Genomic DNA, 14,122 nt, shown 5'->3' with positions numbered 1-14,122 from the left:
ATTGTTGGTAAATAAAAAAAATCCTATTGTTTTTATTTTAATAGAAAAATAATGATGGAATAAATTTGCATAAGTCAATAAAGATAGTTATTTTCCTACACTCATAACTCTGAAAGGTTTTTTATTAATCATAGTAATTACTTATTAGCAGAGTCTTACTACCAAGAGCTCTACAAATAATCATATGTAGTTCGTGGATACAATGAAACGTCTTGTAAAACTCGATAACGGGATTTATTTGTACATTACAATGACGTAATAACACCGTCATACCGTTACGACATCCCAATGCCCCGTCTCCGCCAGACTAAATAATCGTGCAGTACACGAACCCACCGTGTTAGCACAGTTGCACACTATGTTTTTAATTTGCTCGGTAATATTAAATAAACTAACAATTTAATTGAACATAAATGAATGTCATACAATTATGTGTAAGAAATAACAAAGTGAAGTCAAGTCATTATTTAACTTATAAACTTACTAAATTAATTATTATAAAGATGGACAATGAATAAGAGAAAGAAAAGTTCAATTTTGTAATAGTATTAATTACTAGACATTATTTCGCTTTTATTTACATTCATTAATCCCTAGGAATGAAAAAGAAAGAAAATTATTTGTAAAAACAAAAATTTATTTGACAATAAACGTTATTTATTGTAATTATATAATTTTTTTTGTCATTATTTTATTCAGTACATGTTCGAGTATCGACGAGTTCAATGAATGATTTGCTTTTTTATTTTTGTTTTTCGTCAATTTTTAATTATTTTTTTATTTCTCAGTGTTTTATCATATATACGTACATATATATGATGAATGTATAAAATTGTTCCTTACTAAAAATCACAAGTCAAGCACACACAAAATATTCTCAAATCATTCAAATTTTTCTATTTTATTCAAAGTTTGAGATTATAATTATTGTTGTTATTATGTTCATTTCAATGTACCTTAATTTTATTTTTTTATGAACTATCATATATCACTCACTAACACATACTTGACATATTTACCTAGCACAGAGAATGGCTAATTTTAATTTTTATCCGCAGAATTGAAATTTTATTTCATTACAACTATTTATTGATTTTTTAAGTTTTTTCGTATTTTTTTTTATAACTCGCTATTTTACATGGCTGCATGATGCTGTAATTAGTACGATGCACAGATAAATTTTTTTTATTTTCAACTTACTTATTACATAGTGTCTAAATTTTTTAAAAATTAAATATCCATTATCTGAATTTTCAGCATAATATTCCCATGGTAAAATAATATATTAACAAAAAATTAGTTTTATAAAAATATTTAAACAAAGTAAATATATAAAACATTACATAAATAGCTTACAAACATCACAATAATTACCTTAATGAATATTGTCAATCAATCTCAATATTTAATTATTTTAAATAGTTAGTACAATAAATATTTATAAGTGTGACTTTAGCTCAAATTTGCTCCAAAAATTTCTTTTTACCTATCGGGTACCATTTTTAAATATGCATTTTAAATTATGAGATTTTTTTTTTAATATTTGTAATGCACACATCTATACAAAAAATGGCTCCAAATATGTAAAAAAAATGATTGAAACAAAATCTAGAAAGAGTCTTACTTGTAAATAGTTACCTTTAGTATAAATCATAAAAATACTATCTTTAATTTACTTTACTTCCAAAAATAACAAAGAAAAAACACTTGACTTATTTGAATAGTATCTATCGAATATTTAAAGTGAAAAAATAATTAGTCATAACATTATATACCATAATAATAGTACTTTAATATCAATATGAATCAATGAATGTTTTTTATCAATATGAACAAACAAATACTATGTACAAAAAATGCAATTTTTTTATTTTATTGAATTTTAGTTTTGATAATCTATCCAACTATTATTTATTTATTTATTTAAAATATATATATATATATATATATATATATATATATATATATATATATATATATTATTTGCCCACGAGAAATAATTATTCATTATTAGAACTTTCAGCTATTTTCTTACAAACTAAACATTACTTATTGATTTTTTATTTAAGTAAACTTGATTTTCAATCATTCTATCACACAATGAATCCTCGTTTTTGTTACGGTTTATCAATGACACTTATAAATGTATATCTATTTATATATAACTCATTCAATCACTCTTTCGATATCCATTATTTACTCCATTCACTCTACGACTTTTGTTCTTCCATTTTTTTTAGTAAATAATTTAATAATATTTCACAGTGTAAAAAGAAAATATACCAAATGTTGGATTAAAAAAGTCCTTTAACCTTAAATACTGGATAATAATTTCAGTAATGGCAGGAAGCGTAAAATTTTTTATGTATGATTATTTTTAATCTTTTCTATTTCAGTTAAATCAATTTGAACCTTGTAAAATAATTAGTCGTTGTGTGCAATTTTCCAGTTATAAATAAACTAACTTACAAATAATTATAAAAAAATATATTTATGAATTGGTGAATCTTTTTTGCTTTTATGTTCATTTTTCATTCTCAATTGCACCTTCTCCTTTGTTACTTTCACTTTCTTTCCCTTTTCTCCCTGTGATTCATCCATTGCAGTTCAATTTTGTTATTTTTTTCATGATTTTTTAATAACTGCATTCTTTATCGTGTTTCAAATACTTAATGCTACTATTAAATTTACATCATTAACTAATTTTCACTTGTTACACTTTTATTAATATATTTTTAAATTTTTTATTTTATTGTAAAAATAATTAATGTCATATTGCGAGCGTAGATAATAAATATTCCAAACTATCTGCAGAGTGTAGTTTAATTAAAAAAATGAAAAATATATTCCATCGTGGCTTTTCTTAAATTAAACCGTCATTTATTATTTGACTTTTTCAATATCCCAAGAAGCATATACCTAGGATAAACATACCAGTAGATGGACAGTTAAGACTAAAAGATGAATAAAAAATAAGAAATTACTACACGTAGAGAATCAATTTACATTAAAAAAAAGTTTAGTATTATTTTAATTAATTAGATCTCAACTTACAGAATGAAAAATATTTTTTAAAAATTCAAGTTTTTACTTTTTGACAATTTTAGTTATTTGACCTGCTTCTGGGCAGTGTCCATCCATTAACCTGTTTACCCTAATACGATATAACATTAAAAGAATATAAATCTATAAAGATTTGAAAGACAATTTGAATGAAAGTGTTTTCTACAAATCATTGATATTGAAATATTTAATAACAATCATCTTGACGATGACTTGGTTGATTATTTATGATTAATATGGCAGCAAACCAATATGGTTAAATTGCTTCGTAATCTGAAACACTAAACTCTGTATCAACGAAAAGCTTTGAAATGCTAGCAAAGACAAACGCCAGAGTTGAAGATAAATTTACATTGAAAACTGTAAGTGAGCAAAAAGGAATAATATTTAAAATTCTAACACTGTATTAATTAACAACGTTTAAGAAACAATAAAAAAATGACAGTAATGAAGAAAAATTACTTTATGTATCGATACGGTAGTATATTTTGTAACTTCTTAATTTTTAATATGTTGATTTTTGTGTTTGAGAATGAATTCTCATATGATGAAAATGAATGAATAGAATTCGGAAGTTTGTGTTCTACAAAAAATAATTCTTGAAGTCAAAGTTAAACAAAAGAAATATTTATATTGATTGAATAATGTATTAATGAAGTATGAACTTATTTCCTAAGTTTTTTTTGTGACAGATATATATATATAGATTTCTGCAGAATATAAATATATATATTTGTTGCAGAAAATATTGAATTGAATTTTAATCTGTTGCATAAGCAAGATCATTATTCAAATGATGATGTGTAAAATTTAGAATTCATTACATAATAAAGAGCAGTTAATTACTGATACTCAATCTATCCAATCCTTTCCATCTCTTGATATTTAATTAATATCAAAATTATATGTGATTGCTACGACTACTTAACGATTTAAAATCTACTATTATCTATTTATCATAAATGAAGATTAGTGAAGAATAATGAATCAAAAATATTTTTTATAAAAGCTCAAACTTCCGGTATTTATATTTGTATGCACATTTTTTTTAAAATCCTAAATATTATCATCATCAGTTCATATTTTATGCGGTCCTCCACACACTAAACAGGTACGCAGCGTTTTGTCTCATACAACTATGTTTATTATTTTATTGTTTTATTATTGAAACTATTTATTTCAATATTTAATATTAAAAAAAGTTTTTTCCATCTTTTTCAACTATTTTTATTTCGCTGAAGTAAAAATGATTGCGAATGCATTATATAATTTTTACATCTTTCGTATCCTACCTATTTTCAATTGTTTCCTCTTTTCAATATAAAACGTTTATTCATTTTCTCAAGATTTATGAATTCCGTAGTTAACGGTATAATTTTAGCAAGCTTTGCTAGAAAAGTCAACATCTTGTCATTGTCAACAATTCTAAATTGTTTTTCCTTCATAAATTTTTTTTTGATGCAGTTCAATTGTACCGCCTACGACGTGATTTAACAATTCCTTTCGAAGCAATTACTTTTTTCGCAGATATTTTTCCGTTAACATTTGACTTTTCAACACTCACCGTAACTGCACTGCGCTCGAGAGCTCTTCTAGATCCTCTTGTTCGTCCAGATATTCTCTCCATTTCATTAAACTCAGCCTGAAGCCTCTGAGCAAGCTCGTAGTCCTGTTTTTCTTGCAAAAGTATCCTTTCCATACGTTCTTGCTCTTGTACTACACGTTCATCATGATCTCTATCAAAATTTTCATCTTCTTTTTCATCAACTCTTGTCGATTTCATCGAATTTCTCGTTAATCTCGTGCTTTTTTTGTTTGAATCTGCCTTCTTATCAATTGATAAATCCACTTTTTCAACAGAATCATTTTGTGATTGAATTTTTTGGCGTTTGATGCTTAATGAAGGATCCAAAACCTTTTTTCTCTTTGACTTGTTCAATTTTTTCTCTTCAGTATCATCGATACAACCTGCGGCATTTTTTTTATCCGTAATCCTACTTCTCATTGGTTTTTCAATCGTTCTGACCTTTTCGTTTGTCAAATGGTTTTTTTTATTAACATCAGAAGTCAATTTTCTTCGTTTTATTCTTTCAGCAATATTTTCAATAGCACCCAGGCCATCATTATTACTATCATCGTTTTCTTTTCTCTGCCGTTCTGACAGCTCTTTCGAACACATTGCGACAGAATTCATTGTAGTTGTAGGGAAATTCATAAAAGTTTCCTTACTATCAGCTGTTTCTTTGATACTATTTTTCTTTCTACTTTTACAACTTTTGCTACTACTCAATGCACCATTTTTCACTTGAGCTTGTGACTTATTTAACTTGCTAGCTTCCGTTTCATCATTAGATATCGTTTTTCTATTTGTTTTAGTACCATTTACCAATCGATTTATATTTTCTGCATAGTTCTTATTCGTGTCACATAGTGAATCTGTTGCAATATCGACTTTTTTCGATGTGTCAGATGTTACGAGAAAATTTTCGGACGATTTGGAGACTGGATTACAATTTGAGAGTTTTGATTCTTGCTGTGCTTTGCCAATAACAATGAATTCTGTAAAAATCATTTACATTAATATTTTTATTAACTTTTGGAGCTATAATTTTATAAGAAATAAATTAATCATTTTTTTAAAAGCTAGTCAAATAACACAGCAATTATGTCGAATATCTTTTATCGATTATGATAATTAGAACAAAATAAATATTAGATGAAGTTTGCCTTATAAATGAAAATATAAAAGAGTTTCTAGATATTTTTTGGCTAAAATAAATTACGTATGCATTAGTAAATGATTCGTAATAGTTGATAAAATAAATGCTCCCTTCTTATTGATCGATTAATTAATTAATTAAGTTTTTTTTCGAATTACGTAGCAAGAAGAGAATAGTAAATAATACATTTTTAATTGGCAAATTGAAAAATATTTGACATAATTATTTACTCTAATATCAATTGAGATATTTAGGATAAATAAAGTAAAAAATTCACCTCTAAATGCACTCCAAGAACATCTAGTGATCCTCTTCATACTTGCAGAGGCTGGGGCCTTCAAAACCGGATTTAGAATTTTTTTTAATACCGGCATTACTCGAATAACCATCATATCAATTTGTCTTCCATCCTGAGAAACTTTTAATGGCGTTCTAGGCAACGCTTTAATCGGTTTAAAATGATGAATTTCAGGATTGATACTGTCATGACTTCCAGCGCTTTGAGGACTCTCAATCCTTTTATCGTCATTACTATTTATCACTGGAATAACTTCAATATTCTTTTTACTTGTCAATGCATCAGAGGGTATTCGGAGCTCATCTTCACTTCTTTGACCATAAATTTTCATCGAATTTGAACAACTCGGTCCAAAATTTAAGTTAAAAGCACCAATAAAACCTGTCTGCATTATAAGTGCTTGATTTTTGACAGACATATAGTCTTGGAGGGATGCAGAATGATCACAACATGATTTGGCATCTTGTGGTCGACTTAAAATCAACGGTTTGACGCCTCCAGCAACTCTTTCTGCTTGAATCTTGGAGATAATACTCAGGTTTGGTTTTCTGAGGTCGGTAGATTTCTTTTCTTTAAAATAAACTATATTTTCATGGTTTAGATTTGATACTTCAGTCTTAGGTTCAATAGTAGTGGCTGGCAATCGGTCATTCGATGCTAAAATTTTCGATTCTTTTGATGGAGAACTTCTTAAATAATCGTTGTAATACTTAATCGTTTTTTCCTTGTCTATTAGTTTCTTCTTCGCCAAGCTCCTTGCTAATAATTGATCCTGCGCAAGTTGCGCCAACTTTTGCTTCTGTTGAATGTTCTCTTGATGCTGTATTTTACGAATAATTTCTTCATTTGCTATTCTTTCATTTTCTCTTTGTTTTCTCATTTCTTCTGATGCTTTTTGCAGTTGAAATTGGTATTCACGTTGAATATCTCCAGGGTTATTCAATAATTTAGGAACATATTCTACGAAAGAAATATATTATATGATTGTTTTGTTTACAAAATGTAATAAAATGATACTGACATTCTACGAGGTTAAATGATTGTTTATTATTCAAATTAGTGACTCACCATCTTGGTTACGAATCTCTGGCACATCGTCAATAGCTTTACCTTCTATTTCTTTTGGAAATTTCGACCTTATATGCTCCCAAAGGTCATTATTTACCAGTGATTCAGATTTAGATGCTGTTCTTAACCAAGAACCAACTCTTACTCGACATAAAGGACAACTTAGGCTATTATGTTCAAATGTACCTTTCAAACATTTTAAACATAGGTTATGCGTACATGGTAGCGTCACTGGTTCTATTAATATTCCACGACACACTGGACATATTAAATCCCGTAAGTTCATCTCACTTGATGACTGTGGCAAGGTGAGATCAAATAATTTTGACGTTCTCTTTAAATACGTCGCCATTTTATACACTTCTCTCTACGTCAAGCCATTGTCGACGACTGTTTTTAATTTTTGACTTTTTCGTAATAATCACTCTTCGGAAACGTGGAACTTTTTGGACTGCTTAGACAAGGAATGTTGAAATCAAAACCAGAAAGACGGCTGTTCAGCAAAATACATTATTTCACTCGGTCGGTAATAAAATTATTTTTTTTATCGGTAATAAAATAAAAGTTGCTGACATTGATTACTGTTCATAACTTTGAAATGTGATGTTATCGATTACTATTATAATAATAAATAATTATAATTTATTTGATTTTCAAACGCACTTTATATAAAAATCAATTTCATTCAAATAGAACTATTAGATGAACATTAATAAGTGAAAGATGTATTGGTATTTTTTTGTCTTTCATTTGAGTTGGTTATATCTTATCACCATCAGATTGATCATAAGTTTTTTTAAAAAAAAGATTTAGAAGATAAGTTTATAAAGTGTCTAATCAAGTGTATGAAATAAATGAAAATAAATTAATAAATAAAAAAAGGTGGTGTTAAACTTAGATATATGATGACTTGTATAATTTTCTTGAAATAAAAAAAAATATACATATATATTTTGGCCTTCTTATAATCTTCAAAAAATATTGTACCCAGGAAAAAATAAAATATATCTACATTGATCAACTGAGATCTATTTTTTGGCACAATTAGATCTACTTTGTTCTGTGTACATCTGTTTCGATCACTTTAGATCTTCTATGATCTCTGTAGATGTATTACATGTTTCTTATCATCGAGATCAATGGAGATCTCTATAGCCATACAGTAATTTGTGTAGATATACAGTGATCTCACAAGATATACGTAGATTTACTTAGATCAAATTTTCTTCAGTTTTTTAGATATAAGTAGATCAAATTAGATCTAAAAAATGGCGAAAATGTAGATTTGTGTGGATCTATTTTATTTTTTCCCGGGTACAGCTATAGTGATGTAGAATGTAGTGTGGAAGCAGTACTTTTGAACAGCGCGCAAGCAAAGGGGAGAAAGCTAGAGCTTAAATAAGCGAGAGAAAGAGAGAAAAAGACACAACTTTATACGAGCCCGCGAGTGCCAACCAGTATGATTTGTGCGACGAAACTGTGAGCATCACCAATTACAATATCGGTTCATCTTTAAATCGTCTTCACATTTACCTCGAGAATTTTGAATGAAAATATCATTATGAAAATTTAACCTTTTAATTTTTTATTTAAAAAATCTCGACAAAGTGATCAGTGTTGTAAAAATGAATATTAACAAGTTATTTATAGTGTAAAATTAGTGAATAAAAAATATTTCCAGTGTTAAATTGTTTGAAAAATCATCACTAATTCTGGTAAATATTTAAATAAATAATTGTTACAAAAAATATTTCATCAATAGTTGTAGAATTTTAGTGATAGAAATAAATCTGAAGATAAGTTTTAATGCATGTGTCAGTCTTTTAATTATTTTTTTTAATGCTTGAAAAATTATTTAATTTAATTTAATTAATAATTATATTGGATAAATATTTAACTAATTAATTGTTTGTAAAATTTCTTATAACAAAAATTTAAATAAGTTATTAAAAAATTTTCTAAACATGTCAAACAAATTCCCAAGTTCTTTGATGCGCTAGTTTTGACATATGCATCAACTCAAGTCTGATGGACAGCCTTTCAAGTTCAGGGATGAGATAAACGAGCGTCAGGGTCGTCTATCTTTTTGCAACTTCCGGTTTCCTTTCTTGATTTCTGCTACTTCCGTATACTTTTCGCACTACATTTAAGCATCATAAATATCAGAATTTCAAATATATATTTTTATCTTTGAAATGGTGAAAATGTTTTCTAAGTAATAGACTAAAAAAACAACACTTTTTATGTTCTATAGATCTTTTCTAAAATATGTTCTGAAATAAAATGTAAAATTTATATTATTAAAATATAAATAAAATATTTCTGTGACTTATAGTTGGCTTTTTGAGCTTGATAGGAAACTTTTGAAATTTATTAAAAACGAAATGTAAATATTTTAGCATTAGATACATTTTATTGTAACCCAATACTATGATGGGTTTCATAAATATCACTTTATTATTTTCGATGTAAATATTTACAGTTTTTTTAATTGAATCATAACGAGAAATTTTTCTTCTTCAAATCAGCGATGATCAGCAAAGAAAAGCGTTCAATTATAGAATAGTATGAGTCTATTCAATATTTACTTATTTATTGAAGAACAGTTTTTACCAATAACAGAATCACTTAATGATATCGATAGTAGAAAAATAAATAATAATTACATTACAGTTACGCCTTGTTAAAAAAGGGAAATTTAAATATTCAAGAATAAAAATAATGAGAGTTTTTAATGGAGAAAAGTAATTCTATCTTTGAAAAATAAGATACCATTTTTTGATATTCACCCGATATTATTAAGAGCATAATGAGTGTATAATAATATTGTTGCAAAAATAATAACTAAGTTTATGCTTGATGTGATGAGAAGTTTAACGTATGGATTGATATAAACTTAGTAGAAGTTTCAAGTAAATTTATTTAATTAATCGGAATAAGTAGAAAATTAGTGTAAAGTTTTTGAAAATAGTTGTATGCATCTATCATAATCCTCCAAGTCTATCTAGGAATTTATTTTGATGTTTTTTAAAGTTATTATGAGAATAAACTTTGAATTGGCTTACTAAAACTCAGAATTGTTAAAATTAAAAGATAGACAACAATAAGAAATTATTTTGTAGGTCGTTAAATTTGGTATCCAGTTATTTAAAAGTTCAATTTAATGATTGTTAAACTTAAAAAAATTTCTGAACACAGCAATAAGATATAACTTAAGTGAAGACTGTAATTAATATTAATACCGAAGTATTTGCACCTGACTTGTTTAATTCAATGATAAAAGGTAAAGCGTAATGATAACAGAGTTGTATTATTTTACACCTTGATTCACTGAATGTGAATATTTTTTTCTATATATTGATATTAAAGAGTTTAGCATTTTTCTAATTAATCAGATCTTAACGATTACAAAAAATTACATTCAAATATTTATTTTTCAATCATTTAAACAATTTACCCATCTTCTGGATAGTATTTAGCTACTGGTCAGTTTATCCTCGATGCATATCATTGAATTTTATTGCTACATTACACTTTTTATTCAGGCAAATAATTCTCATGTGAGAATTAAAATATTACAAAAAGATTTAACTTTTTTTCTTTATATACAAACTAATAAAATTCAAAAGTAAAAAAGCCATTATTTCAATATCAAATATCAACTATCAAACAATCATCGAATTCTCATTAAATCAATTTATTTCTTTACACAAATAAAAAAAATATTCTTTTCTTAAAGTATCCTTCAATGACGAGGTATAAAGTACAACGTCTTTTTTTTAAGGGGTGTTACGAGAATTGGAATCGTCCGTGAGGTCGAATCTCATATTTTATCAGTCTGAGACTGAGCATCTTAGATTTCCCAATTTGTCAGTCTCTAATTGGAAGTCGAGATCTCACCACTTTTTTCAGCCAAACCCTGAATTGTTTAGTTTTCTTATTTATTTCTCAACTTTGTTTCTGACCTATGTTATATCTTTTCAAGATATTTCTCTTTTTTCCATCATTTTTTCTATAAAAAAATCAAAGGTCTTAGTTGTAAGTCAAAAAAAAAAAGAAAAAAAACAATACAAGAACATTATATGTCTACATATGAAGTAAAGTATTTGTTCTCTTAAATGATTCATTTTAATTAGCACCAGAAGTTGGACAATTTTAATTTGATTTGCATGAATATATGAAAAGATTGAAACTGGAAATGACTGCGGATACATCAAAAAAGGTTTGTTTGAGAGCGGATACTTTAGATAACTTTGTCACTAAAATTTAATGTAACAACCGAATCGTTTGTTTGAATTATATCTTCACCTTATCTCTTTCGATACTGCCAATATTGACAAGATCCAAGTTCTGCGAAGGGTCGACTGTAAACACAATATATTGCTCAAGCATCTAAATGGTATTATGTTAAAACGTGTTTGAAAGTCATTTTAATTAACTGCTATTTTGTTGCTATCATGATATAGAATTAAATTCTAAGAAATGTATTTTTCTATTACAAACTTTTTGAAGAAGTGTGTACACATTGAAAAAATCAAAATAGTTAAATCATCTATGTCATGTCAATGGTTTATTAGATACCTTATATTTGAGTTTTTTTTACTATGAAAGAACTTAACGATGAAATGTTATATGGAAATGATGAATTTTATTTTGCACTGAAAAAATAATATTATTGTAGGAGTAATTCAAAGTATAACTGAAGTAGATTGCTGTCACAACAATCCTTATGCCTACTCTATATAACTATTTGGAAAGCTATTATAACTATCTAGATGGCTGCCACAAGTATCTTAACCGTATGAGCAAATGACATATTGTTCTACTAGTAATATCATTTATTATTAGAAGTGGTGATTATATAGTATCGATCCGTCACTTTCGATTCCTTTGAAAATTAAGTATGTTATAGAGATGATCTTTCTGATTATGAGTATAAATATAAATACATGTTGGACGCGGAAACCATTTTTAAGATAGTTTTTTTATGTTAAAGTTTTGAAAATCATGATTTCATTTTTAACTCAATTTCATAGGAACATGAGTTGTTTTAGCGGTGATTAATGGAATTTATTATATGAAGGACATTTGCACTATGGAACAAATAGTACGTGAATAAATAAAGATAGGAGCAATGAGGTGGGAGTGAGGGGAAGGGAGGATGTTGATAATTTAGAGCAATATTAGCAAAAGAAAAAAAACAAAGTTCTCTACAAAGTTTCTTTGCTTTTATTTTTGATTTATTCTTTCATCAATGGACTAAATTATAAACACTATCCTACTCATCACTCCCTTTATTAAATGTATCCCATCAGAATGGATGATTGTTAAAATAATAAATTAAATTATTTAATATAAAGAAACTATTTCTTGAGTAATCTTGATCAGCATCATCAAGAATACAAAATACTTCATTTTTAAAGGAATCGAAAGTGACGGAGAGATACTATATAATTACCCGAATTTTTTAATCATTAAAATATTTAACAATGTTAATCCCGGCTGGAATGTTGGGCAACTTTAACAAAAGTTTAGCGTTCAATTGATTTAACAATTTAAGTTTTTTAGAAGAGCTTATTAATATGTAGATAATTCGTGCAATGCATCCCGGTTACTCTAAATTGGAGGGTAATTTTCACTTTAAGTGTGTAAATTAAAACTCTACTATTTACAGTAATTGCATATTTGAATTAATAGTGTGCACAGAAAATATTTCGTTCAAGGTCACTGAACGCTTTCAGTATTTGAAATCATTACAATATAATTTTGTGTACATGTAATGGACATAGATAGTAGGTAGGAAACTATAGTTGTTTTTTCATGATTTTTTTCAACAATCTTTCAATTTTATTCCAATATATTGTAGCTTGACGATAAATTTTTTTTTTATAATTTTGATATATTACAATTTTTTTTAAATATTCATATAGAATTTTAATATTCATCATTCATTTTTGGTGTAGTTCACAATTTTGATTTATAATAAAATTTTTACAACTAAGGATCGTAACATATTCTAATTAGAAAATAAATCATTGTCATTTTTTGACCTGGAACGACAAGCTATAATATATATTTGAGTAAATTTTATCATTTCATTCTCTCTGTGTACATCAACAGTATCATAAAATAGACTCATAATAAATTACAGAATTTAATGAACTCCAAAGTGAATTGAACATACTTAATACGCACTATGTTAGTTTATGAGGCTTTACAATGTGGATAATCGTAATTTTTTATTAAGTTTGGTCTCGTCATGGAATCCCTTACGAAAAAACTCCATATTTGACATGAATTTTATTGACAATTATAATTTAATACAGTTTTAGTTTATATTTTTTTTATATAGGAAATGATCTTTTATTGGTATCCGATCAATATCCTTAAAATGCATACCAGGTAAGTCCGTGGTAGGTAGTCATATGGGGAGAGATGGCTAATCGAAATCATTAATAGAACCGTTGACTAAATATTGCTAGTAACTAATTAGTTCGCTTCGCATCATGCGTGGGATTAAAGCTACGAGTAATATTTTGGCGAACAAATCAAAAAGTACCAATACCTAGTCAACAGTTCTATAAATTATTTCGATTGGCCATCTACTCTGGATTACCCTACTTCACAACACTTGCAAATCAATAAAAAAATCGTTATAAAAAGACTAAAAAATAATATGTTATGTTCATACCTAAGTCAACATTTAAATTTTATGCTATATTGTCTATTAATAAATCAATTTTTAAATTAAAAATAATTTTTTACAGTGTAGAAACTAATCAACATGTTAATGTTAATCATATAGCATCTAACATTTTTAGTCAACCTTTAGTTGATCAAATGTTGCAGATGAAAAATAGAAGTGATGAGAAAAATCGTAAATATTTTTAGATAATGTTTGAAAAAATTTAATTTCCGTTCTACTTGAATGTAATTTATACGTTGGGAAAATAAGAAAAATGAAAAATGTCAC

The 14,122-nt window shown here is 26.8% G+C and overlaps 1 protein-coding gene across 1 annotated transcript; it reads right to left on the bottom strand.

Annotated features, from left to right (window-relative positions):
• Positions 1–1,980: 1,980 nt before the first annotated feature.
• On the bottom strand, positions 1,981–7,586 carry LOC118064606 (uncharacterized). The gene is made up of 3 exons (XM_035079313.1): positions 7,150–7,586; positions 6,061–7,041; positions 1,981–5,622 (listed from the first exon to the last, which is right to left on the bottom strand). The coding sequence occupies exons 1-3, from the start codon at positions 7,499–7,501 to the stop codon at positions 4,529–4,531; spliced, it is 2,427 nt and encodes an 808-aa protein (XP_034935204.1). The 5' UTR covers positions 7,502–7,586; the 3' UTR covers positions 1,981–4,528.
• Between the last annotated feature and the right edge of the window lie 6,536 nt (positions 7,587–14,122).

This window comes from Chelonus insularis, unplaced genomic scaffold (genome assembly GCF_013357705.1).
Source record: "Chelonus insularis isolate UGA/USDA-ARS -01 unplaced genomic scaffold, ASM1335770v1 contig_23_pilon, whole genome shotgun sequence".
Lineage (NCBI taxonomy): Eukaryota > Metazoa > Arthropoda > Insecta > Hymenoptera > Braconidae > Chelonus > Chelonus insularis.
Note: the sequence above shows the minus strand (reverse complement) of the source record. Positions and strands in the feature narration are given on the sequence as shown.